The 26,419-nt window shown below is 43.8% G+C and overlaps 3 protein-coding genes across 3 annotated transcripts; 2 read left to right on the top strand and 1 right to left on the bottom strand.

Moving 5' to 3' along the window:
• Positions 1-108: 108 nt before the first annotated feature.
• Positions 109-4,160, top strand: rpl24 (ribosomal protein L24). The gene is made up of 6 exons (XM_088913340.1): positions 109-172; positions 300-375; positions 1,876-1,986; positions 2,442-2,578; positions 2,973-3,036; positions 4,027-4,160. The coding sequence occupies exons 1-6, from the start codon at positions 168-170 to the stop codon at positions 4,105-4,107; spliced, it is 474 nt and encodes a 157-aa protein (XP_088769466.1). The 5' UTR covers positions 109-167; the 3' UTR covers positions 4,108-4,160.
• Positions 4,161-5,381: 1,221 nt separating this feature from the next.
• zbtb11 (zinc finger and BTB domain containing 11) lies at positions 5,382-17,639 on the top strand. Its single transcript, XM_088913341.1, has 11 exons — positions 5,382-5,910; positions 7,382-7,623; positions 8,693-8,924; positions 9,960-10,879; positions 11,813-11,995; positions 12,103-12,342; positions 12,966-13,110; positions 13,223-13,340; positions 13,864-14,022; positions 15,318-15,493; positions 16,097-17,639. The coding sequence occupies exons 1-11, from the start codon at positions 5,601-5,603 to the stop codon at positions 16,642-16,644; spliced, it is 3,273 nt and encodes a 1,090-aa protein (XP_088769467.1). The 5' UTR covers positions 5,382-5,600; the 3' UTR covers positions 16,645-17,639.
• Positions 17,640-19,109: 1,470 nt separating this feature from the next.
• pcnp (PEST proteolytic signal containing nuclear protein) lies at positions 19,110-25,881 on the bottom strand. Its single transcript, XM_088913344.1, has 5 exons — positions 25,749-25,881; positions 22,853-23,067; positions 22,300-22,374; positions 20,958-21,013; positions 19,110-20,680 (listed from the first exon to the last, which is right to left on the bottom strand). Exons 1-5 carry the CDS (start codon positions 25,792-25,794, stop codon positions 20,572-20,574), a joined length of 501 nt encoding a protein of 166 aa, XP_088769470.1. The 5' UTR covers positions 25,795-25,881; the 3' UTR covers positions 19,110-20,571.
• Between the last annotated feature and the right edge of the window lie 538 nt (positions 25,882-26,419).

The following is a 26,419-nucleotide window of genomic DNA, read 5'->3' on the forward strand; positions in this document are numbered from 1 at the left end:
AAATTGTTTGAAATGAAAATAAAAACGCATTTGTTTGTTAAATTTAAGACATGTATGTGGCCTTCTCGTAGATTTCATGGAGGTATTCTGATAATCAATTAATTACAGTTTCGTACAAATGGATTACCCACAATCCCCTCTTTCTTTTCTCCATCTTAGCCGCCGTCATGAAGTGAGTGTTTCTGAGGCTTATCCGTTACCATCTGAGCTTAAAACCATCAAAATAACGCAACTTGGGTAGTACGTTAGCCGAGTACAACCTTTAAAATCTATAATCATGTTGTCTTTCTTCTTTTCAGGGTCGAGCTGTGTAGTTTCAGTGGGTACAAAATCTACCCCGGTCACGGCCGGCGTTACGCCAGGATAGACGGAAAGGTAAACAGGAGTCCCGCCGGCCTTGTCCGTACTGGTTTCCCTCTAGCTGGAATTATTGTACAAATCAAATGACAGTTTACTTTCTGTCAGATTTCAGAAGATGATCTTTTAACTTGCGCAGTTGTTTAAACGCCTGAAGTACGTCTTGTGACTTCCCGTGACGCGAATGTAGATGCTTTAACTTCTAGGTGAATTGTTGCTTAGGCCAGTAATTATTTTGGGTGATTGAATTTGAATTTTTATAAAGTGGTTGCTCTCGCATCCTCGGTACAGTCAAACACGCATGGCTCTTCCGTTGGAAAGCTAGAAACGTTGTGGGTTTTGCTATCCGTGCATTTGATTTACGACTCGGTGATCAGTCCTTGTTTCAGGGTTATTTCTACGACACATTTCTGCGTCAACGTGCTCTGTGACAAAGCAGACTTCTTCGAGGAATGGTTTGTCCCGTAGTCCAAGATGCTATTTAATGGCAGCACTGTTTCGTGAAAGTGCTAGTAAACCATTCTTGCAGATCAAATGTTTTCAGCCGAGTTTATAAAGTGAAACTTTTTTTCCCCTCGAGACTGACGGATTAAAATGGGAACTTGTGCGTGTAAATATTATCACTAGCAGAGCTGTTACTCAAGTGAAACTGCAGGGCCTTTAGGCGACAGTGTTATTGCTAAGTTCTGCTTGGCTACAAGTTGGCAGACTAAAATTCATGGTATAGGAATGATGGCTCGGCCCTTGTTGATTAATAGCATGCTTACAGTCTGGGGAAGGTAACTGGTCTGCTAGCACTATTATTGTTTCTGTTATTTCCACTTTAGACCTTAATGACTTAAAATTTAAGAACATGAGAAAGTTCCCAAGAGAGAAGTCTATTGGGTCTAGTACGTAATAGTTTATTGATCCATTAGAGACGTTTCTTGAGAGAAGCCAGGTGTCCACTTCAGCAACAAAGCTGTGCAGCTTGTTACATGCTCCTACAGCCCTTTGGGTAAGGAAGTGCCTTTTTTTAAAAAGCCATTCCACATAATTTTCATTGTCCTCTGGTTAGTGTTCATTCTCAACAGTTTTAGCTGGCTTGACTTTGTCAGTAGCCTGGAGGATTCTCAACTTCTTCCTGAAACAGTTAGGTGGATCAATCAAGTCAGCTGTGTTATCAAGGTCTTTTATCGGGTAGTAGCTAAAAGGTGCCTCTGGGACCCACAGTAGGCTGGCACTTGAGAGCCAGTGTTGCTTGCCCCTGGTCTAGGTGTTTTTCATTGTCACAGACCGATAGGGATCGAGGTCTTGAGGGCCAACGGTGATGGTGAGGTGGATGGAACATCGTTGGTGATATTGACAGTTTTTTCTTCTTTCTGTTCTGTTTGGATATGTGGATCAGAAACGTGCACTGTGAGAAGTGGGGAGGAGGTGGGGTCTTAAAGTGGAATCTGATGGGGGGTGACGTTGTCTTATGGCAGTAGGGTGTGGTAATGTCAACCTGTCTGAGATTTCCACTGCTCTTTACAAAAGGTCTTCCAGTTCCTGAATGCAAAATGCGAGTCGGCCTTCCTGTCCAAGAGGAATCCCCGACAGATCAACTGGACTGTTCTCTACAGACGCAAGCACAAGAAGGGCCAGTCTGTAAGTGTTGAAGGCAGGGGCTGCTGGCTATGTCCATGTGGCTAACGCCAGTTTAACCTTGCCATTTTATGTGTTTTGGTTGAATACTTGTATCGTTAAACAATCATTGCTAACATTTCAGTGTTTTGATGAGATTTTGCTGCTTGCAGAGTTACAAAGCTGCTTTTGTGAACTTTACAAGCTAGCTTATCAAGCAGGAGCTGCCTGTGAATTTTGTATATGACAATTGAACAGAATTGTTCAACGCACACATAAAGACCAATATCATGGAAGTTTTCATTGCATCATTTGGTGAGAATGTTGAGCATTACTGTAGCCTGTATAATGAAGTACTCCATCCTGGTTGGCACCATTGAAAGAATCCAAGGAAACCCAGTACAATGACAGTCAGACTAGGTCTGAAAGACTCAGTGCTGCACCGATCTGATTGTCTTGGTGGTTTGCTCTGCTGAAAGGAAGAGGTTCAGAAGAAGCGCACTCGTCGGGCTGTGAAGTTCCAGAGGGCCATCACTGGTGCCTCTCTTGCTGAGATCCTGGCCAAGAGGAACCAGAAGCCCGAGGTCCGCAAGGCCCAGCGGGAGCAGGCTATCAGGTGAGGGAAAACTGGGGTCTCTGCGGAGGTGTACTCAAGGGGAATGACCGCTCATTGACACAAACTTTAGTGCTTTCCCTGGCTATTGAAAAAGTCTTTGTTACATTCTTGCCTCCCTCTTTTCCCTTTTTGCATTCACCTTAAGTGGAGTCTTTTTCCTGAACTTGCAGCAGAATCAGACCTGGGTGTCAAATCCCTTTTCTTGCTTGCAACAGATCTGCCACAGTTGTGTTTAAAATGGCATTTTCTTTGAGGAGTAACTCGAAGTCTGGAGCTTCATATGAATGTTAAGACTCTGTTGAAAGAAAGATATCTGCTGAGAAAAGAAGCAAGATTGATGGTGATTGTGGTGGGTTATAGTTGTTGATCTTTTTTTCTTGTTCTGTATGTACAGGGCTGCAAAAGAAGCCAAAAAGGCCAAACAGGCAACTAAGAAGGTGGCTGCTCCAAGTGCTAAGGTAAAGTTATCGGCGTTTATTTTCAGTTGACCATACTTCTTATCCCGAAGGACTCCAAAGTGCTTTACATATGGAGGAGATGCACTTCACCTTTCAGAAAGACAGGAGTTTGTCATATGTACAATGAACTTTCCCTTAGCCAGGACATTTATGTTAACTGCATTTTAATTCCTTAAAGGGTGTTATAAGGACATTGTTCACTGTAACAGGGTTAAGGTTTTCTTTAGTTTATGATATAGTGATTTATAAACGCACCTCTTTGTGTGCATCCCTACTCATTTTTCATATTTTGCGTTTTCTACTTTGAAGAGGTTAGAGAAGTGAGGGGAGTCAGTGTGGGGCTTAATGAGAAGTAAAAAGGTTGGACTGGAAAGTCGTCTTCATGTGTGTGACACCCATTTTATTCATACAGAACTGATTACTGCATGTTTTCTCCATTATGCCATTCATTAAAGGTGCTGTTTGTTTTTGAAACACCCTGTGTAGTAGCTCTGTTAAATTTCTTCAGAATTGTAAATGGCAAGATAGCAATCAACTTTGTGCAAAATAAATTAATCTTAATCTGTATCAGTCATAGGTGTTTATGTAGCACCCACTGTGCTGTTTAGAATAAAAAAAAAAAGCTTATAGTTCATAATCCACATTGCTTTGAATTTTTATCCATGTCAAGTTGTAAGATTTCCAAGCTTTTACAAGTTGTACTTTGGAAGCAAAAATTAAAATGTTAATAACACTGCAACCTCATTTATTTATTTTACTCAAAGCAAGATGTTATACTTCAAATAATTAAGCATATAGTTTGTAGGAGTCTGTTACTTAAAACACATCAGAATTTGGCTGTACTTAAGGTTTGGTGATTGAAATTGCTCAACAGATTTTAACTCGAGCACAGAGCATAGAAACAGTTATACTCTGGATGGGAATTCTTGATTCTGTAATACAGCTCTTTGATTATATGCAGAGACTGATATGTATTCTTCTCCTGTGCAGGCCCCTGCAAAAGCAGCACCGAAGCAGAAGATTGCCAAGCCTATGAAGGCGCAGGCTCCACGTGTTGGTGGAAAGCGCTAAATTTAAGATCTGATGACCATTTGTGAATAAAGCTTTTGACAGTGTGTACTGTATGTTGCCTTGAGTCTCTTTATACATGGATGTTGCCAGTTGAGTTTTGTCATGTGGCTGTGAACAGACTTGTCTGTTTATCGGACCACCGTGAATGTCTTCGCTACCATATGTTCTTCGGAGTGCTGTTAATAACCGCATGGATTTTTTCACACAAGGTTAAATAATTGGGGGAAGACTACCAATTGAGTCCTAATTTAAATTAATCTAGGCAGAATATCTTGCTGGACATTTCTAAGCGATCATTACTGAAACTTTTTAATGGTGTTTTCCATTACTTTATTATCACCAAGGCAGTGTTGTTTTTCTCTGAATATATACACTAGTAATGAAGGCAGATGATTTTATTAGAGGTGATGCATACCTTTTTACTATTGTTAAAGTAACATTTTACTCATGTTAATTTGGAGTACTGCAATAACAGGAGCCTCTATATGTAGAGGACGGTTTGTAAAAAAAAAATTGTATATCTTGAAAATACTTAACAGCAACACTGATTGAAGATATTGCACCGATAAGACGAAGCGAGTATTATAAAGAACTGTAAATTTGGGTTTTGTTTCGTTTACTGCCAAAATACGTAAGCATTTTCTTACACGGTAATATTCGCGCCAAATATGAGCTAAACAAGAACCTCGAAGGGAAAGCGGTTCATTGACACTACTACTTACCCAATTAAGACTACCACGCTCTCGAGATATGACCAAACATAATTAACAAATCACCAGTCGTAGCATAAGATGTTGATACGTCAATCAGGGTGAAGTTATTCAGAATCTAATACCGTCTCTGATTTTTTTTATAAACTTAAACGAATAAGTTTTCTAAAATATCTTAATGATGACACTGTTTAATGTTGAGATCTATAAGCATTTTAAAGGAGACAACACCAAGAATAAAAACTGCATTTTTAATCGTTTAGAATCGTCTTCTCTAGCTGAGCCCAAAATCACGGGCATTCTGTTCAATTTCACCGGCAAGCACAGCAGTTCTCGATGCAATTTTTTAAAGGGCGCGGGTCGATCAGTGCTCACTGTAATGAACATTTTATCTTATTAGATTCAGTGGTGACCTAAACGCAACCAGAACCGTACAGCTGAGACCCACGCCTGACTGAGCACAAACCACCATCACACGTCACGGGGAGGAAGAGGTCCCCGGAACTTCCGCTGCCCGCAGCCCGCCCAGGCCGACGCAACATCCGCTTGTGCAGCAGCCATTTTGTCTGTTCATGCAAGTCCATCCCTTAGGGTCAAGAACTGCAGTTCCCCCCTAAAAAACAATCCATTTTTTCCTTTTACTAACGTTCCTCGCCTTCCTATGGAAATTGAAAAGGGCTGAAAAACAAAATCACCTAACTGAGCACAAATACAGGTCGTTCCTCCGGCGATAATCGTCTCCGTTTTGCCGTCTAATCGCTTCTTGCCGAGTGGCGGAGGGTTATGTCGAGCGAGGAGAGTTACCTGGCCATCCAGCGCTACCTGACCGACGAGCGGGAGCCCTACGCTCCGGGGACTGAGGGCAATGTCAAGCGGAAGATCCGCAAGGCGGCCACCTGCTACGTGGTGCGAAACGGGACGCTGTACTACCAGCGGCGGCAGAAAGGCCAGGAGAAGTTCACGGAGCTGGAGGTGGTTCTGCAGGCCGGGCGGCGGAAGGAACTGATCGATGAAGCGCACATCACCGCCGGAGGAGAGCACCTCAACCGGCATCAGACCTGGCACACGATCTCGCAGAAGTACTGGTGGCGAGGTGAGGTTTGTGCTTTTAAAAACGGTCGAAGCGGAAATCGCTCGCAGCGACACGCCAGGCTTGTACACACGGCAACGTGCTCCGCTGCCTTTTCTGGAGACGTGGTGGCTGTGTTTTGGTTTTGTCGGTGACCTTCTGTGCACGTCTCGGACGCACTTCAAGTCAAGACTTGGGGGGTGCGTACCCTGTGCAGTAACGTGAGTGCGCGGTGAGGCCTCATTTTCTGCAGCAGTGCAATCTAGTAAAATCACTTGAATCTGTAATGCGTGATGTGTCTCTTCACTTCCGTTTACTTTCTAAGCTCGAAAACGCGTTTCGCGTGGATTGATGGCTGCCGTTTTGTAGAACACGACAGATACTCCTGCAGTGCGACTGAAGTTCACGTAGCTCTGTCTGCACATGAAGCTCAGATTTTAACTATTGTTGTTGTGACTTTTTTTCCCCGTTTGATGTATGTATGTATCTGTAGTGATACTTGCATTTGTTTGTCGCTTTTCATCCCCCAACATATTAAAGTGCTTTAAAGAGGAAGAGACTGATTCATTCATTAGTCTACGGCACCACCTACTTGAGTGATGTCTGATAGCCCTTATACGCCAAATCAGGTATCGAAGTGCAGAATTACTTATTAGTTGAATTAAGTGGAGAATCGGGTATCAACAGTAGAATTTACCCAATACAGTGCAGTACCGACAGTACTCTTACACACTCTTCCATGTTTGCGTAGAGAGGATGGAAGACGTCAGCGCTCTTCAGCGAAGGTTTGAAATGAGTTTTAATTGATGACGAGAAAGACCATTTTGTGGAGAAAAGCCACGGAGACACGAGGTGTATCTATCCCCCGTGGTGCTCTGGATCCAAGAGGTTTTTCGGGACGTTTTATAGTCTGGTTACAGTTTTGGTCACTTTCTATTACTTCCGCGAATGGGTGTTTGGAAGAAAATATAAAAATGATATACGTTTATATAGCGTTTTTCTGGGTACTCCTCAAAGTGCTTTACAGATAATGGGGAATCCCACTACCACCACCGCCAATGTGCATCAGTGCATGTGCAATAGCCCTATACAACATTCTTTCTCACATGCCACAGTGGCTAATTCTGAAAATATTATTCTCATACAGTGTCACGTACTGTACAACAGGTGTCTGTAAATTTACAGATGCACTGGGGTCAAGACAGGAATGACCTCAGGTCAGCTCCCACATTTTGTATGTCTGTGTGGAAACGACCAAGTCACTGTCAGGAAATTAGAAAACATGTTCCAGAATAACATAAAAAGCTGGCTAGTTTTTGAGACGTCAAAGGTTGTTTGCTACTTTCATCTTTTTTTGGGGGGGTGCGCGGTTTTTTGCAAATGATGGAATGTGTCCAACCGTAGAAGAAGAGAGAAGTGCTTTTGCTTCCGGTCAGTCTGGGGAAAGGATGCCCTGTGTGGCGAGTGTCTCACTGGCTCTGACCCTCCCCCCCAGGCATCCTGAAGCAGGTGAAGGACTACATCAAGGTGTGCAGCCCGTGCCAGGAGAAGCAGGAGCGCTCGCGCGGGTGGTCCGACGAGGCGCCCGGGGAGGGCTCTGAGCGAAGGGGGCGCAAGGCGGCCCACGACAGCGATGAGGATGAGGACGAGGACGGCGCCCTGGGGCCACAGCCCGGATCCGCCACCTCCAAGCCCTGCAGGCCCTCCAAGGCCATCGCCAAGCATGAGCTCGTCTTCGTAAGTAAAGTGGACTTATTTTCGGAGACTTGGCACCCCTGGAGGTGTCCCAAGTGGCATGAGCCCAGGTGTTGCGTGCTTGTGCCTGGGTCAGGGCACCAGCTGACGGTGGGACTCCCCGAGCAGCACACAGCGGAGGAAGGGTGGGATTGTCAGTGCTGTCTGTCAGGGGTGCGCAGCGTGGGGTGTATTAGAAGATGGGTGGCTCAAAGCAGGCAGGTTGGAGGACTCAGTCTTTAATTCTTCCTTCTTCCCCGAGATCTGAGGTATAAACAGTATACAAGTGGTAAATCCAGAATCAGCTGGGTGGACCAAAATACAGTTGCCAATTCTAATTGACGTTTTTAAGAAATGATGTGGCTTGACTCTGAAATTCAGCTGCTTTCATTGATAGGGACAGTGCTGAACAATGCTGAAGTGCATAGCACTTTTTTCAAATATTTTATATTTTCAAATCAAATACTGTATTTTGATTTGTTGCCAATGTGAAAAGAATGTCCTGTTAGCAGTGTTGGCAACTAAAATTATTGTCATTCCTTTTTTTTAGTGATTTTAAATAATCCCCTGTTGCCTAGTATAACGTCATTGCAAATCTCAAAGCACAGTCTGTCCTTTTGTTATATTTGATGCTTATACATCAGGGTGTGTTTACAGTGCACAGATTAGACAAAACAGAATGCACAAACTTGTGAAGTATCTGTTTTTGTGAGTCCTCTAGGTGACATTATTGAAGCTTGAAAGTAATCAGAATTCCATTCGGGAAATATTGAGTTCATGTTAAGTGCAAGGTGAACCTTCCCCTCTTTGGGTCATTTCATTTGAAGGAACTCGCACCTGCTTGATGGATGTGGAAGATGCTGTCTAAGGCATTGTTCCTGAGTATCCTGAAAATCGTGGTGTGGGATAAGATCTGGCACCCGAGAAGGCCGTGAAATAAGGATCACATTGTCAGTCTCAGGCTTGTCAAACTACTGGGTGGCCACACACGCACTGTGGATGAGTGTAGTGTCATCCTGGAAGAGACACCCCCCTACACCGGCGTTCTGAAACCGAATGAATTTCCTTGCAGGTGGACACTAAGGGTATTGTGAATCAGCACTCAGCCAAGCATGGTCAGGCCATGCTGGACAAGCTTAACCAGCAGCGCCTTAACAACCAGTTCTGTGACATTACCCTGCTGGTCGAGGGGGAGGAGTACCGAGCACACAAATCTGTGCTGGCGGCCTGCAGCGCCTACTTCAGCGAGCTGTTTATCGAGAAGGGGGCCGTCTCCAGTCATGAGGCTGTGGTGGATCTCTCAGGTGAGACAGCGAGGGCAGGCATGTCATTGGCATTAGCTCTGCCAAAAAATAATTGTTCTTGATTTTCTTTCCAAAAGATAGGTGTGTGTCCTTTTGTGCATTTTTCTTCTGGGATGGTCTACAAAAGGAAATTGTTTAGAAAGACGACAAGGAGAAAGCATTGATGTGGGTCTGGATATCATGGGAAAGGACTATTTCTGATGGTCATTCCCCAGTCATTTCATGTCATTGACTATGGGGGGAAGTGTCATTCAGGGGCAGGATTTAGTAGAAAAGGAAATTGTCATCTCATAATCAAGCAGGTCATTGAAGTCATTAAATGACTACTTAGATCTTCACTCCTGGTCTTGGAAGGCCGGTGTATTTGCAGATTTTTGTTCTTATTCAGCTCTTAATGACGTATAGACGCTGGTTACTGGCTTGACTGAAACAGTGATCGCTTTTACCAGCTGGTCAAGTGCTACTGCTTTAAAGTAATTTAGAAAGCCTGAAGACACACCTGCCTTTCAGGACCGGGATTGGAATAAAATTGATTTAGATGATGCAAAACCCCATTTGCAGATGCATCTTGTGATTGTGTGTGATATTTTCTGAAGAGTGTTTTGTTTTCCACATGCTATTGCAATGCCTTGCAAAACTGTTAAGCCCTTTCTGTTGATGTCCTATTTTACTGTTCTCACCCATATATGTTGAAGTTGATTGTTTCTATAAGTGAAAACTTCATTTATATTTCAACAAAATAGGATGTCATTGGATGGGGATGAATACATTTCCCAGGGACTGTATATACACTTTCCATGTGCCTAAAAGATTTGGAAGGGTGTCCTGGCACAAATTGTTTTCCATGTCTTATAATTCCACACCCATTTAGTGATAATAAATAAATAGTTTACTTTGTATATAAAGTCATTTTGTTGTCTAATATAACAGTTTTTAAGACTTGCTTCTCATTCATCTGACTCTTCTTAAAGGATCTCCTCAGGTGCAAGTTTAATCCAAAATTCACTCCTCTGTTTTCGTAATTCTTTCCTCCAGGGTTCAGCAAATCCAGTTTCCTTCCCTTGCTGGAGTTTGCCTACACCTCCAGCCTGACGTTCAACTTCTGCAGCATGGCTGAGATTGCCACACTGGCCCGCCACCTGCTCATGGTGGAGGTGCTGGAGATCTGCGAGTTTGTGCACAAGCAGGTGGAGGAGAAGAAGCTGATGGTGTACCAGAAGGGGGACGTGCACACTGTGGTTTCCTCCGAGGTCCTGCCCAGTGGCCCGCTTGTGACCGAGGTAGCCGCAGAGCCCCCTGCAGAGGGGGGCGGGGCAGGGGAACCGCACCCAGATGACACCCCTTTCGTGGTCACGGTTCAGAACGACCCCCCGATGCCGCAGAGCGAGGAGGCGGGGCCTGCAGCAGACAGGCCAGCGAATCCGACCACGTGGGCGGCCGGCGAGGTCCAGATTGTGGAAGTTCCGGGTGAGGCGGAGCTGGCCGAGAAAGGCCAGGAACCGGAAACCTTTGTGATCAACGTGGACCCCGGAAGGGGGGCCTCCAAAGGTGTGGTCCACCTGGCGGCTACCGCTCCCCCCGTTCTGGAGGAGGGCCAAGCGGCGCTGGAGGCGGAGGGGGCGGAGGGTGACCCTCCGCCCAAGACGGAGCCCGCCCCCCTGCCCCCCAAAAGGAAGCGCGGCCGGCCGGCCAAGGTGAAACAACCGCAGCAACAACCGCCGCCACCGCCGCCGCCGCAGGAGGTGGTGCTGGTGGAAGACGTCGCAAACCCAGAGGCCGTAGAAGTGGTGGAGTATGGCGCCGCCCCGGAGGGGGAGGAGAGCCCCGCTGATGACACTTACAGAAGCCGGCTGCGACAGCGCTCGCTGGAGGAGGGGGGCTACATCCGCCTGCACATGGGCCTGGAGAGGAAGCTGCAGAGCAGGAAAGGAAACCCGCGATCAGCTGTACAGAAGGCAGGTGTTCTCCTCTTCGGTGGCAGGATTATCAGTAGATAATAGATAATAGATAGATTTTTAACCTGCCACGTGGTTAAAAAACAGATTCCTCTCCGAGTGACGTTACAACAAAAATAGGGTCCTCTCACTTATTTTGTCCAACCATTATAAAAATGCAAGTCTGCAGGACAGTGATAGTGTCCACAGTAATTCAGCAAAAGACTTGATTATTGTGCTCATACCAATGTGCAGAATACTTGAATGCCTTAATCACTTATTCAGGCGGTGCACCAGTATTCCTGCCGTTTATGAAAAATATACAGATAAAGAACACAGACAGAAACCACAGGAGAATACCAGATAGTGTTCGGTATTTTAAAGCATGCTGTTTTTAGTAGCAGTGTTACTTAAGTACCAAGGTAAATGTAAAGCCTGAATAATGACAACCATGAAACACCTCACACAGGCTGTATGAAAATAGTCTCTATAAAATGAACTGGTAGATTCTAATGTGTCTTTCCCTCACAAGTGACAGTTGTAAGATTTATCAGCCAAAAATTGACCCTCTTTTGATTTCTTTTTTCTTGCCTTGGTTTTTCATTTCAGTTCAATCTTTTCAACACCTTTTTTTAAAGCGTTTACTTTAAGGAACAGAAATGGGCTGTTGGATTTTGCGGGTTTAATTGGTCTTGAACTGGAAGTGCTGTGAATTAATGCTGCACTGTGATTCGAGTTTACTCAACTTCACAGTAAGTGTCAGAATGAACATCAGAATGAATGTTCAGTGCAGAGCAACTATTCCTCAGCTGAGCTCGTGCTGACTGCAAGCTCCAGTTCGTCTGGCGCTCTGCTGGTCCGTGTCCGGACTGGGGGCCGTGCTGGTCCGTGTCCGGACTGGGCCTTGCTGGGGCAGTGCGGTGCGGTCTTACAGCCTGATCCCTGTGCCCACAGGTCGCCCAGCGGCTGGTGAAGCGTGGCCGGCTGCTGCAGCCCTCGAAGAAGCCGGCGGCGGAGCCGGACACCGGGACAGACGGGGAGCACGTGTGCTCCGAGTGCGGGATGGTCTTCCAGCGCCGATATGCCCTCATCATGCACACGCTCAAGCACGAGAAGACGCGCGGGTATAAGTGCAGCGTACGTGTTTCTCTCGCCTCCACTCGCACCCTTTCCGCGAGTAGCGCGTCGGTTATTTTGGACCGGCTGGAGACGGGCGGCTTTTTAAAATTTTGTTTGCTCTGCAGCTGTGCAACAAAGACTTCCAGTACGCGGCCTCCCTCCGCGCTCACCTGGCTCGGCACAAGCGGAAGACCCAGCGGACAGGGGTGGCCAGGGGGCCCGCGGAGGACGAGGGCGACGCCAAGGCCAGGGGCCGGACCAAGAGGGAGTTCGTGTGCGACATCTGCGGGAAGACTCTGCCCAAGCTCTACTCCCTCCGGATACACATGCTCAGCCATACCGGGGTCCGCCCCCACACCTGCAAGGTAGAGCCGCCTGGCTGCTTCGACGAGCTCTTCAAACCCAATCCATCGGGAGAAATGTTCAGCCGTCAAGGAAAGCTTGCAAAGCTGGAGCAGGGTGAAAGAGTCCTGCAGCTTAGGCTCCAAAGTAGGGCATCCTGTAAGGCACTTCACCTGGAGTACAGAATAATGAACTAGTACGTGAAATCAGCATAGCAGTGAACTCCTAGCCCACTGGGCATGTGGGACTGCCGTCGCTGGTAATGGCAGCATCGGCACTCCTCTGTTTTTAAAGCCCTGCTGTTCACACGCTCAAGAAGCAACAGCAAGCAGAAGGGCTGACAGTGCATTTGGGAGAGGCATGTGTGCCCTCATCTTTCCCAGTCAGGTGCAGGTTTCGTAGCAGCGACTTGGTCTGGGTACTTTGATAGTGATGGCTGTAGTGGAGGAAGAAAAACAATTGGAGATTTTAAAAGAAAATATGCATGCATTGATTTCAAATAGTCATAAAAAAACATTGGGCTTCAGTGCAGAGCACACCAAGCAAGTTACTTGAGTTGCAGAAAGTTACTTTACTCGAACAGAGACAGATTGCCATGTGAATCATCTTCTGGTGTTGATCCAGCGTCTTTGTTTGTTTGTTTTAGGTTTGCGGGAAGTCGTTTGCCCACAAGCACAGTTTGAAGATGCACAGGTCCCTCCACGATGCCCTGAAGCAGTTTCAGTGCACGCTGTGCGACAAGTCCTTCGTCACCAAGCGCAGCATGCAGGAGCACATGAGCATCCACACAGGTGGGTGGGCAGAGATTACTCTTATTTCAAAATAGAATAATTGGGAGACATCCTGATGTTTCTGTCTGTATGTGGCATCGCTGTATGTAACCTGAGTTTGATCTGCTAACAGGGGAGTCAAAATACTTGTGCGCAGCCTGTGGGAAATCATTCCACAGAGCATCTGGACTGAGTAAGCACTTAAAGAGACATCAGCCAAAGCCAGAGGTCCGGGCCTTCCCTTGTACACAGTGAGTAGCTCTTCTAGCTCTTGGGAATATACAATTGTAATCCAGTGACAGACGTTGAAGACTTCTACATTCCCATCAAAGATGACTGAAGAAACATACGCACTTGCTAGATACCAAAATGGAAGTTGTTATTGAGCAGCAGACATTTACTCTAAAAATCCTGAGCATACTGTAAAAAGCTGATGCCATGTTTTAATTAATAACAGTTCTGGGTGTGACCTCATTACAACACATACATGAGGGCGGGGCTACGGAACAAATGTGCCATTCAAGATGCGACAATGTTATTGTGTGCTTCAGGGGTCAAGAAAATTGATCAACAGGGTGAAAACTAAAAAAAAAAAAAACTAGTTTCCGACTAGTGTTTAGGTTGGCTGCAGTAAAGGTTACAGTGTAAACTCTCAAAACAAAATCTCAGCAGCAGCGGACTGCGCCAAAGGGTGGGATTTTAAATGTGGACGGGGGTATGGTGTTGAATAATTTTGTCGGATGCCTTTTGACTTGCCCGATCTCTTGGCTGCAGGTGTGACAAGAGCTTCTACGAGTCTCGCGATCTCCAGCAGCACATGAACAAGCACTTGGGCTTGAAGCCCTTCCAGTGCCAGGTGTGTGGAAAGTGCTACAGCTGGAAGAAGGACTGGTATTCCCATGTCAAGTCCCACAGCGTTGCGGAGCCCTTCAAGTGAGTTGCTTTTCTGAGAATCACTCTTTTTTTTTTCCCCTGAGGAGTGAGTGGCAGGATTGGCAGAAGCTGGCACTATACTGTAGTCGCCTTGTTCCCTTAAAGGTTTCATCCGATTGTTTTATCACGGCTGCTCCCCTTGGACTCGTGTGTCAGGTGCTTGTTAGTTTAAGGGAAAATCGCCATTGTTTCAAATAACTGAAATGTTCGTGTGAAGCTTCTAGAATACCACTCTTATATTATTAAGGGGTGGTTCACACTCGTTTGTAAATGGATGGTATGGAAATATAAATGCTGAGTGAAGCTTTTTAAAGCCTGAAGCTTGTGTGCACGCTTATTGTATAACCTAGCTCTTGAGATACTGCAGCTGCTGCTGATTGCCCACAATCAGATGAACGTGTTAAAAATGTTATAATGAAAATTGCACATCCCTCGACAGATGACACGAGTCACATGTTCCAGCCTACAGTTACATTTAATTTTAAATTCAGATCAAGCTTTATTCAGCCAAGGGGGCATCTATTTTATGTCAGAGTCCAACACAACCGTACAACAAACACAAACGTCACCAACAAAGAATTCAGTATAACAGTGTTTCAGGAGAAGGGGTTATTTTTTGAGCGTTTGAGAACGAATGAGATTTGTTGAGGGGATGAAGGACTTCCTGAGTATTACCGTTACACCTAGTGGTGCTGATTACACCAGATGGGTGTAATATAAGTTGACAGTGAAGGGGGTGAGCCATACACTCCCCAGTGCTCTTATTAAAGTAAAGCCTTCTTTACGTCCCCCTGTTTGTAGAAGGTATTCAAGCTGATGTGATGTGATCTCATGATTTTGCTGCTCATTTTCACTTTTTTCCAGCCTGTTCCAATTTGAGGTACAGATGCTGCGAAACCAACAAGTAGACCTAGTTTTAACATACTTGTCTCAAACCAAAAATAGTTCTCTGCTTTAAGGAAGTGGAGTCCCGGTTGGCCTGAAACACTATCGTGTATGTAATGGAGGACTCGTTGCAGTTATCCTGAGTTCTAGAGTATTCAGTCGCTTAGCGGTCGCAACCAGCTGGGTTATGCGGAAAGACAGTTTGGTTTTGCAGTGAGGTTGAGGGACGTTGCTCAGGCTTTGCAGTACACAGTGATAACCCAGATGGAATAAAAGTACCAGATCACGGAGAAATAGTTGCTCCCACTGACGCAAGAGGAGCAAGATGCCATCTTGCCGTGGCATCACTTTGAAGAATCCCCAGGTGGCTGCAGCCCGCGGCGCTAAAGCCGGGTCTCTGTGCCGCTCAGGTGTAACGTCTGCGGGAAGGAGTTCTACGAGAAGGCTCTCTTCCGGAGGCACGTGAAGAAGGCCACTCACGGCAAGAAGGGGCGCGTGAAGCAGAACCTGGAGCGGGAGTGCGAGCACTGCGGCCGCAAGTTCACGCAGCTGCGCGAGTACCGCAGGCACATGAACAACCACCAGGGTGAGTCTGCGCCGCGCCGCGCCGCGCCGCGCTGCCCGCCGGTGGCCGTGCTGTGTCACTGCCAGTTCACCACGCGCCTCGGCCCTCTCTGGGGTATGAGGGCTGAAAGTGGGTGGAGGGGTAGCTTAACGAGGTCTGTAACCAGTGGCGTACTGTTTTATGTTTCTCTTTACTGATGAGATCGTCATTAAATGTTTATTAAAAAAAATGGAGGCATTGTACGTTTGTCTTGAATTTTAAAGATTTTAAAGTTATCAGATTTTACTTTTTATTTTTGTACTTTTAGGGGTGGTTAAGGGACCGCGTGTCCTCTTTGCCAGTGGGTGTGATGAACTATAAACGCAGTATCCTTCAGAGCTGATGGCTAAGACTGTTTTGAATCCCTGTTGGGAAAAATAAGACAATAGAATCATTGTATACTCTTCCAAAAAGCACAGAGAATTAACCTTCCTGAGGCTTTATGGGTTTTGTAAAAAAAAAGAGAGTACACAGGGAGTCTAGTTCTGTAATTCGGCAGCTGTCCTAGTATTTTGCTCTTTTACTCTGTTTTGCTAAAAAGCTTTTCTGATCGCGATCGTGCTCTGACTTGCCTCTCTGCTACAGGCGTGAAACCGTTCGAGTGCCTGACCTGCGGCGTGGCGTGGGCGGATGCCCGCTCCCTGAAGCGCCACGTGCGCACCCACACCGGGGAACGCCCCTACGTCTGCCCGGTGTGCCAGGACGCCTACATCGATGCCCGCACCCTGCGCAAGCACATGACCAAGTTCCACAACGACTACATCCCCGGCAAGATCATGCTGGAGAAGGACACGCTGCAGTTCCACAACCAGGGCACGCAGGTGGAGCACGCCATCAGCATCATCGCCGCCGACCTGCCGCCCGAGCTGCGGCCGCCCGAGGAGGAGCAGGTGGCCGAGGAGATCGAGACGGTGCTGGTCACCGAGGAGACCATCGAGGCCGTGCAGGCCGTGGCGGCCACTGAGGAGTGCGGCACGGTGTCCACGCTGTCCGACCAGAGCATCATGCAGGTGGTCAACTACGTCCTGTCCCAGCAGCAGGGGGGCGTCGGCCCTGCCAAGCTGGCCGAGGAGACCCCCGATGCGATCCAGACCGTGGAGGTGGAGGTGGCCCACGTGACGGAAGCAGAGTGACCTTCGTCACTGACGTCATCTTCACGGAATCGGCACGGTTCTTCCTCCTGCGACAGAATGGCCTTGTGTAGCTGGGGTTGTTCTCCTGACAGCCAGGGTACCAGGGAATGAGCCTCTATCCGCGTGGCAGTCCGAGTTCGGTTTGGGAATCGGCCTTTCCTGCGTTTTCCAAATGATAACCTGGACCTGCCTGGGAGGGGTTGTCTGTAAATGTGTAAATATCAAGTTGCGCTTTTTTTTTGTGGAAAATTTTGACATGGCACCTGCAGGCTGATGAATTCTCATTTTCTCCAGTTTTTTTTGTCAAAACCTGGTCTGTAATGTTGCATATTTGGCTACATGAGCTGTAATGATACTATACATGAGCAGTTTATTGGTATTATACACAATGTGTACATGTATGCAGGGAAGTGTATGTTGTTGCCCATAAACTTCTTAGGCTAAGATTTACCTGGTTTGCAGCTTCTTTATAATACTTGCAATTTGTATGCTGTATTTCCCCCAATGTAATAATATAATATGTGGCCAAAGAAATGCCTAGAGAGTGATGCAAAAAATGATATGATTGCCAGAGGAGGAAGGCTAAATTTAGCAATGCTGGATTAAAAAAAATCTTAACAGTAGAAGTCTTTAAATGGTGTGAAAAATAATGTTCTCCTTTGTTCATCTGTAAGCCTTTCTTGAATATTAATGAGTGAAATTGAATTTCATCTTTAGGTAAGTTGCAAGAAACATTACAAAAAAAGCATTCCAAAATGTGAGTATGTATTTTATCAGTGAAGACTCTTGTAAAATTCATTTTGCACATGATGTTTACTGCAGAATAATGGGTAACCTGAAACTGTGAAAAGGTCAGCCAAGCGTTAAGGCGTATGATGAATATACCGTACTGGTTTCCAGTAACATTTCTATGTGATAAAAGTATAATCGTTCTTTTTGCTTGTATAAATTGCTGGATGGTCTGAGTGACTAATTAAAAAAGAACATGCAAAGTGGTTGGCTGTACTGTGGCTATAATTGACATTTGTTAATTCTCATTTTAATACTTATTTAATGAGTATTAAAAGCGGCTTTACAGAGTGTGTAACAGGGCCAGCAAAAACAAAATGGACCTGAGTTATGAATATGAAAGATTTTAATGTGCTTCATGGTTAATGACACTGAATAGCCAGGGTACTCTAGGCAACATTACAGTAGAAGCAATTTAATGCATTTTGACTTTATCCTTAATATTTCTTCTAATATGACTACTTTTTAGAGCTTTAATACCCTATAAAACTGATAACTGAGCATTGAGCTGAGCAGTGAAATATAAGTGTGAGTATTTGCTCCACTAGGATCTGCATGCAACTCTAAACAGGACATCTGATTTATAAAAGCACATCTGAGTGTGCGGTTTTATCACACTGTGCGCAAAACATCACAACGTATTTGGTGGTGTGTTATAGAAATGTGGATTTCTCAGAGATGAAACGCCCTGGTGTATTTGTTGTCGAAGCGAAACAGATTCTCAAAGCATTTTTACCAGTTTCATTAAGTTTAAAGGTTTAAACATCAAAATCAGGGATGTACTGATATATCTATAGACCAAAAGTGAGTGCCAACGCAATCCATATTTTATTGGTTAATGGTAGTTTTTGTTAAAGCCCCTAAGATGTTGACATCAATATTCATCCTCAATCTTGGGTTAGGTTTTATTTTGACCCTCTTAATATTGTACAATGACCATGAGGTGGGAATATTCCTTGTATATTATCCTCAGCAAATTAATCCCAAAAATAAAGCTGTAGATGTATCTGGAAATGGGAACAGGAGTAGACCCTTGTGGTTTTTGTGATACTCCAGTTTTTAAAGCTGTATTGTTAGTTTTTTTTTCTGTAGAGAATTTAACACTTCCCTATTTGGTTTGTTAAGCCCTGATGTGTACATTTTTATTAACAATTTTTCATAAATATGACAGTCTCCACTGCTATGAACAATACATTTGACTGTTCTGAAGCAGAAACACCTGTAGGTTGTTAAATCTTGAAATTGACCAGACCTATATCTCAAAAACAGAACACAGCAAGGAGTGATAGTTTTATAGATATTGGATAGATAGATATTGGATCAATGGTTACAGATGTTCTCAAAAACCATATACATTTGCATTAGAAAAAAGTGACATCTTCCACACATGGAAGATTAATTTTGAACTCACATTCTCTGTACCACATATGGAAGTTATTTTTTCCCATATTATGTATACAGTAGTCTAAATTCACCTGTTTAATGTGACCTTAGCAGGTCAATATTTTAGCTCTTACAATTTTCATTACTTCACCTTTGCTTAATATCCAGTATGAAAGAACTTGAAAAAAACTGTAAACAGACAAACTTGATTACAAAACAGTGGAGCAAATTTAACAATTTAAAAACTTGTGAAACCCTTCCACTTTAGAAAACGTAAAGGCAACCCACTACCCTTGAGTCTTTATCCAAAAGTTTATTTGATCAACACTTAAGATGCCAGCTGTATGAATAACAAAACTGGTGGGGCACACATTTCAGTTTTATTTACATCACTCATGCATTTTTAAATACAGAATTGCATATTCAGCAAGTTTTGCTTTTAAATACAATTTTTCCCCTGTAATGGTAATCTTACTATCAATTCCCACCCATCACATGAAGCCATTATTTTTCAAACAAAAGTTTAAAATGAAACCAAATATTAAAAGTACAAAACCATCTTAAACATAGGATTATGGGCAGGATATTGCCATACACTTGCACACTCTCAGGCAGCAAAAGCTTTATTACAAAACATGGGAATTCCTATTAACTATAATCTTGGGTCCTAATACACTGTGTAGCTAGTATCTAAATATTACTGAAATGCATACAAATGTCACAGTCTTAGTAGTGATAGTGAAGTGAAGCTTCATAGTGAAGCAGATATTTACAAATGCAAAAATATTAAACAATATACTCATGAAATATTAGGTCAAAAGATCTAATGAATTTGCTGGATTTAGAGTCTAGTCCAAAAGTAATTCTAAGCAAAGCTTAAGCAGAAACAATTGCCTACTTTAATAGTGAAGCACACAGAATGCAAAACGAGAGCTGATGTAGACAATTCATGACTGCTGAATAATTACATACCAGCAGATGCAGAACAGCAAATGTCACTTATCCATGGACATGAGATTAAACACTATTTCTTCTCAGATGAAAGAAAAAGGAAGGCTTCAAAAATACAGTAGCATCAACCATTTATTTAAAAACTATACATAAGATGGAATAGTACTAAAATATAGTTTGAGCACTAAATTACCAACAAATGGCTAATAGCTATATACTATGCAGTATTTTTCACAGGAAAAACTTTCACTATTATGTCATTGCTAAGAGCTGAAATTAATATTTTTAATAGCAGCTTCCATCTGTTTTGGTAAGCACTGAACGTTCATTGCCGAGACTGGGCAGCTAAATGAAGGGATGGTCAAAACATGGGTGGGATTTTATTGGAGAGCAATAAAATTTACCCAGCCTTTTATCCTTTCTTCACATATATGTGAAGTATGCTTCTAATAAGTGTTTAAACTTTAAATACTTTTATAAGCACTGGATTTGGCTAGTGTGCAACAATATGAATTACAAAACTAAAGATTAATAGCCTGGCTAAGCATGCTGTACTATTAAAGAAGAGTGCAGTTTCTCTTCTCGATTGAGGGAATGTCTTTTCTTCTTCACATAAGTGATTAAAAAAACTGCACAGTGACAAACAATGTCCAAAAGAGATACCCCAACACAATAACCATGTTCCACTGTGTTGTTAAATATTTTATGAAAGCCCCCTTAGCGTTTTAATGTATAAATAAAACAAATTGTGCTACACTTAAAATAACCTAAAAAATAATCCCAAACCCCAAATACACCTTCACATTATTTATCCGTGTGAGTTTTGAGCTTCCTTTCCCACAGTTTCTGGTGGTCAGAGAAGCCATGCTTTCCTTTGTTGAATGAATTGGGTCCGGCAGATGTAGGCGTGTCTCTACAAAAATAAAAGATACATGCATTATTCAAATGTCAATGTGTTCTCCTTACACTAAGACTGTTTTCTCATGATCCACTTTACCTGGAAAATTTATTCTAAAGTCACAATGATGTGAGCAGGGTTTGTAACGGAAAGGTCTTTAGCTTTCCTAAATGCAGTTAAGAAACTTTCCCAGGATACCCAGGACATTAATAGGTCAAATTTTTAAATCACTAATTTTGCCTCAGTAGTGTATTACAATTATAAAACAATAGGTCAGTTCTCATGTTCTTACCTCCCAATGTTTTTCATTCTCATTTTAGCTTCTGGAGGCATTTCTTCAGGTTCACTCTGGAAAAAAATTTAAAAATATATTTAACTACTATACTACAAAATGGAAATTCCTCAAGTTTATATAATAATTGTTAGTTTCCTGTATAAATAGTGTATTATTGAATAAGCTATATAAATGGCTGAGACTCGAATCAATAAGATTAATCACGTCTATTTTCTGGTCAATATAACTAATGTTAAAAAATAGGATGCTGGGACCTTCCAAACGGCTAAGGCAGCAAAGGCGCTTGCCCCAGCACAGGCAGAGCATGGCCACGGGTCTGAGCGCAGGTAATGCCACTGATTCAGCCTTCCATGTGTTCACAGGCTTGGGGTTCAGTGTGGTACAGCGTCCTCCAGGCGGCACTGAACCTCCCGCAGGGAGGTGTGTAACATGACGGATTAAAGGGCAACAGCAAAAAGGGGGTTTTCGGGGTGAGGGGAAAAAAAAAATCGGCACTGATCGAGTGCTTTTCAAACCACAATAAGAGTAAAATGGACACAATAACTTGTAAAACTCCAATTAACATCACAAAATAGGCAACATTTCCAGGTATGTGCAGCGCCATATTCTGAGATTCAGAACGAGGCAACACAACATCCGGTGACGTGTCGCGGTCTTATTACACTGTAAACAAGCAGGCTTGTGAATACATCTCTTTTCATCCAACAGAAGTATTGCTCCCGACTTCGAGACGGTTATGCGGACAAATGCTACTTGTTAACTCTGCATGCAGATCATGTCGGAAGAACACTTCTGCAGTGAAATGTCTGCTGCACAACCTGTCCGTATTCGCTCATCCATCGCATTACATTAGTCATTACAGTGACTAGTGAGCAGGAAGGGCCGCATCACATCACAATTCGTGGGTTTGTGACAACTTGGCAACTATCCAGCACTTTCATAAAGCTCACAATTTTGTGGTCAATTTGAAATTTGTAAAATGTTTCTATGCCATCAAGGAATTTATTTTATAACCAAGATTTAATCACTGGTCAGAGAAATAGGGACTGTAGTTCCCCTGCACATGGAGAGCGGCTTAAGGGTGGGCGGGTTAAGAGATTCTGCCTACAAAGCCTCATTACCCACTTCGGGCAGTAGCAGGGCTCACAGCTGCAAGCTCAGATGTAAAATTAGGCAACTGGCTATACCAATTACAGAGGTATACCAAAAACATGGCAGGTCTAGGTGTAAAGAAAAAGTAAAAATGCTTTGCTAGAGAGCTCACTCTGTGTAGAGTGTCATGAAATTCTTATCCACTACATTCACTGCTTAGGCTAAGGTCGGCTGCATCAACACTTACATCTTCATCCTCGTTAAACACAGCCGCCAGCGCAGGTTTCTTTGCAGGGAGAACTGGTGCGCTCTCTTTAGGTTTCTGCATCCCCCAAAAGAGAAAAAAGAAGTTCAACTTCAGAAGAGTAACCTTCTGGACAATATATTCGTTGGTTAATAATAGCATTGCACTGAAATCGTTTAATAATTGTCTTATTGGTCACAATATCATGTTTTAGATTATGATAAACTGTTATAGCCTTGCTGAAGTATAATTTTAATAATCACGACATCTTAATGGACACATTTGTCCCCCACCCACTCATGATTCCTTGATGATTTAGGAAGTGGGTGTAAAAATTAAGATTTGAAAAGTGATGGGTTACTCATGCACTGTATAGTTTTAAGAAATCACACAGTGGATGGATACAGTTAATATTGGGATCCAAAGACTAAACACCGCGTCACATTAGGCTCATCAACATGGAGATAGCATTTCTAATGTGACACTTTCATCTGAAAGAAAATCTGACACACGGTAAACACCACGACACACCGAAAATCAGGAAATCCAGACTCACACTTGCACCCAGCTTGATGGAGATCGGGGCTGGCTTCTTAACGGCCTGGCTGCCTAATCCGATTTTGGAAACTTTAGGTGGTGCTGGCTGCACCATTGAGTCTCCGGCAGCCTCTTCGGCCGAACGCTTGTCAGCGCTTCGAGTGTTGCTTCCTCCTCCATTGCTGGAAGAGACAGTCTTAGTTTTCACACCTTTGCCTCCCTTCTCTTCTGGTCCTGGTGGAGTCGAAACAACTTACCAAGGTGAGCTACTTTAAATCGAGCAGGGGAACCGCAGCAGCAACGTCATTAAGAACCCGTTTTAGGGAGGGCCTCTCTGCAGCCTTTGCTCTTACTGACTCAGCTGGCTTGTCCGCTGTTTGTTAGATACAGTAGATAATACAGCAGCAGCTAAGAACATTGTCCACAGCACAGGGGCTCTCAGCATTGTCATACATAAATTCTTTCAAAGTACATTTGCTTTTAAAAATAAACATTTAGTCCCTGATTAAACATCAAGCACACAAAAGATATTCTGTGCATGAAAGTGTAATACAGTTGGAATACATATGGGAAGCAGTTTCATTTCTATTCCATTTCCAACTTTTAATTGTTGTGTAAGTTTTATGCATGTTTCCTATTTCCTTGTAAGTGCTGCAAAAACAGGTCCAGAATTTGAAATGTTGGTTACTACTTAAACTTACACAACAAAGTTGTTACAGCGGGCCACTTTGCCACAAGAGACTAGCTTGAGTGTTACACCTAGGCAAGTGATCTCTTCTTATATAAAGCCACTTACCCGCAGAGTACTAAGTGACCCTTTGTGGTTAGCTTTCATTAAAAATTGCACAGAAGATGTAGTCTTTGTTTTTCTAATACAATTCAACACTGGTTTAAAATGGTTCCAAATCACACTCATTAACATGAATTTGGGATATTTAAAATTCTTCACTCAGGTTTAAATAAAAATTATATCACAACTTAATGAGGCATACACCATTCCCATTCATCCCACATTTAGTGTAAGAGTTGTTAAAAAGCTGCTTCTTTTCCAAATGAATCTAAAACTGTTAGAATTGGCATCTGCTTCAGGTTCATGCAAAATCAGTTTCAGTAAATGATACAAAAAAAATGTCCTGCTTCATTTTTTATGGTGGGTGATTTAGATGGCCCTTTAAAACAAAGTTTAAGTTAATAACTGGTAGCATTTTTATGGTGCTTAATTTATCCACAAAATACACTTCACGGGAGAGGAGACATTTTTCAGCGTTGCCCCTTTGCACATTTCCACACGTCTGCCACAGCTCCACGGAACAAAAGGAGGCTGGCCACTCCATCAGTCATTCCTGCTGCATCCCAGAGCACTCCCTTCACTGCCCAAACGCAGAAGGCGAACGGCGCCATCCTGCATCATGGCGGGGGCCGAGAAGGCTTCAACGGGACCCCACCTGACAGTCCTAGGTGTGACTCCGTCAGATTTTCACCACTCTGGCCCGATGAGGGAACCTCTCTGCTTCAGTCTGAACTCTGGTGCCGAGCAACACCAAATAGCCCAAATGGTCCAAACGGCCGAGCTGAATTTTATTCCGAGGGCGTCTTCAGAATAAAACAGCTATCTTGACAAGGGAGGCGTGCGTGGATGTGCAAGGGGACCGCTTTGAAAAATAAAAGCTTTCTCCTCGTTTGCTGAACATTTGACTTGCAACTCACAGTCCTCCAGCACAAATGCCAGCACAGGTATCCTTTTTGAAAGGACGTGTGGGGGCTGACATATTCCCAATTGGCTTTTTCTCAGTGATTACTATACTTTAGTGCACATAAACACATTTGAGATGTGACTGTGATTTAAAAACGTAGTACTTTTAAATGATAAAGTTCCTCTGTGTGGAATCATTAGTTTTAATTGTCCCATTCCACTTAAATGTATCTTTATTGCCAGGATGCAGTTGCTCATACATACTGAAGAGACGAATTAACGCCTGCCTACTAGACTAATGAAGATCACTCCGAGACCGTTATCAATGGTTTAGGACTGGATGCTAAATCAATGTTTACACGGTTACAGTTTGGGTGTCATACCCCCAGAGAACAAATTATTTTAATTAATATTTGCCTAATAAAACTGTTCACTTTAAATTTTAATGCATTCATGGTGTATAATAAAGCACCACACTTTTGCATCGAGTGTTTCTTGGAAAGAAATGATACAATTTGTTGCCAATCATGCCTTTCACCAATCCTGAAAACACAATACTGGTATTAAAACTGACTTTAAAAGTGCTGCCAACTGAAGGCAGCTAGAACAAACCAGTGTAGTGTGTGACAATCAATAAAATACATTACTGCCTCCCTACAGCATGCCAGATTTAAATAAGCGGTGTTTTGTTCCTTGGTAACAAACCGGGTACAATCTAACTAGCCCGAGCAGCCATACCTACTGGACTTTCCTCCGCGACATTATTCAGCATTCGCCGAAAAGGTAACGCGGAAAATAGTTTTACACTAAAGTACGGTACGAATTGCGGAACTTAAAAGGATGATTTAACATTAAAAATACACCAACTACCGTCGAACTGCTTAGAAACGGGGTACCGTAAAACCTCCAACAGTTCTCGATCCCTGGAGTCTGGGAAACGTAGCCCCAAACCCGCGAAACCTAAAGATGAGCCGGCCGACGACAAAACTGGGGCTTGTGTCCACGGTGCGTGACAAACAAGCTCAGCGTGAACAGCTCGGGGTCAGGCCTCCGCCGCCTCACGGCTATTCACGCGGGATCTAGTCCTGCGCTACAGCGCGGAAACCACGCTAACGCCGCGGCAAAGGACGCTTCCAGCCACGGAGCTCTACATTTCATTGCTGCGTCGCCGATCTGCTAAAAGTTACACACGTATGCGGGGGAAAAAAAATCGGATTTTCACCTCCGTCATCCAACAGCTTCTCGTCGGTTCGCTTCTCATCGGCCATTTTCCCTGACGAACACTCACCGAGCCGACGTCACGCCAGCCCTCCCCAAGTCCGGCCCAACTGCCGCCCGACTTCCGGAAAGGACCCGGATGCTGCGCCTGCGCGATGTCCGGCCCGACGCTCAAGGCACGAGCTCCAGCTCGTCTCCTTTGGGTCTGCAGAAAAAGTCGGTTCCGTTTTCGAGAGGGATACTAGCTTGCGCATGTGTTTCTTATAACTTTGGTCGCCCACTCAGAAGGGAAACCCTTAAAATAGTGGCTAAAAATTAATCCTGACCTTGACTTGTTCAATTTAGAACAGCTCGTCATCATTTTGTTTACCATTATATGGTAAATGTTATATTTACACAAGGCCACATATATAAAATTATCACAATCTATTTCTTTGATATGCAATTTCCATTAATCTCTATGCTTACTCATACGACTTTTACTCACTAATACTCTCCTGAACCAGCTTTCATTCTGAGTGTACAACATACGTTATACTTTAATCTTAAATATGATACAAAGTTATACTGCAATGACCATTTGTCCGGTTTAGGGCCAACCTTAAATTCCTTCTGCTTGTGTTCTATTTGATCTGTCATCTGTTAACTCCCTTTCCTGTGACCTACTCTCAGTTC

This window comes from Atractosteus spatula, chromosome 4 (assembly GCF_055471065.1).
Source record: "Atractosteus spatula isolate fAtrSpa1 chromosome 4, fAtrSpa1.hap1, whole genome shotgun sequence".
Taxonomy (NCBI): domain Eukaryota; kingdom Metazoa; phylum Chordata; class Actinopteri; order Semionotiformes; family Lepisosteidae; genus Atractosteus; species Atractosteus spatula.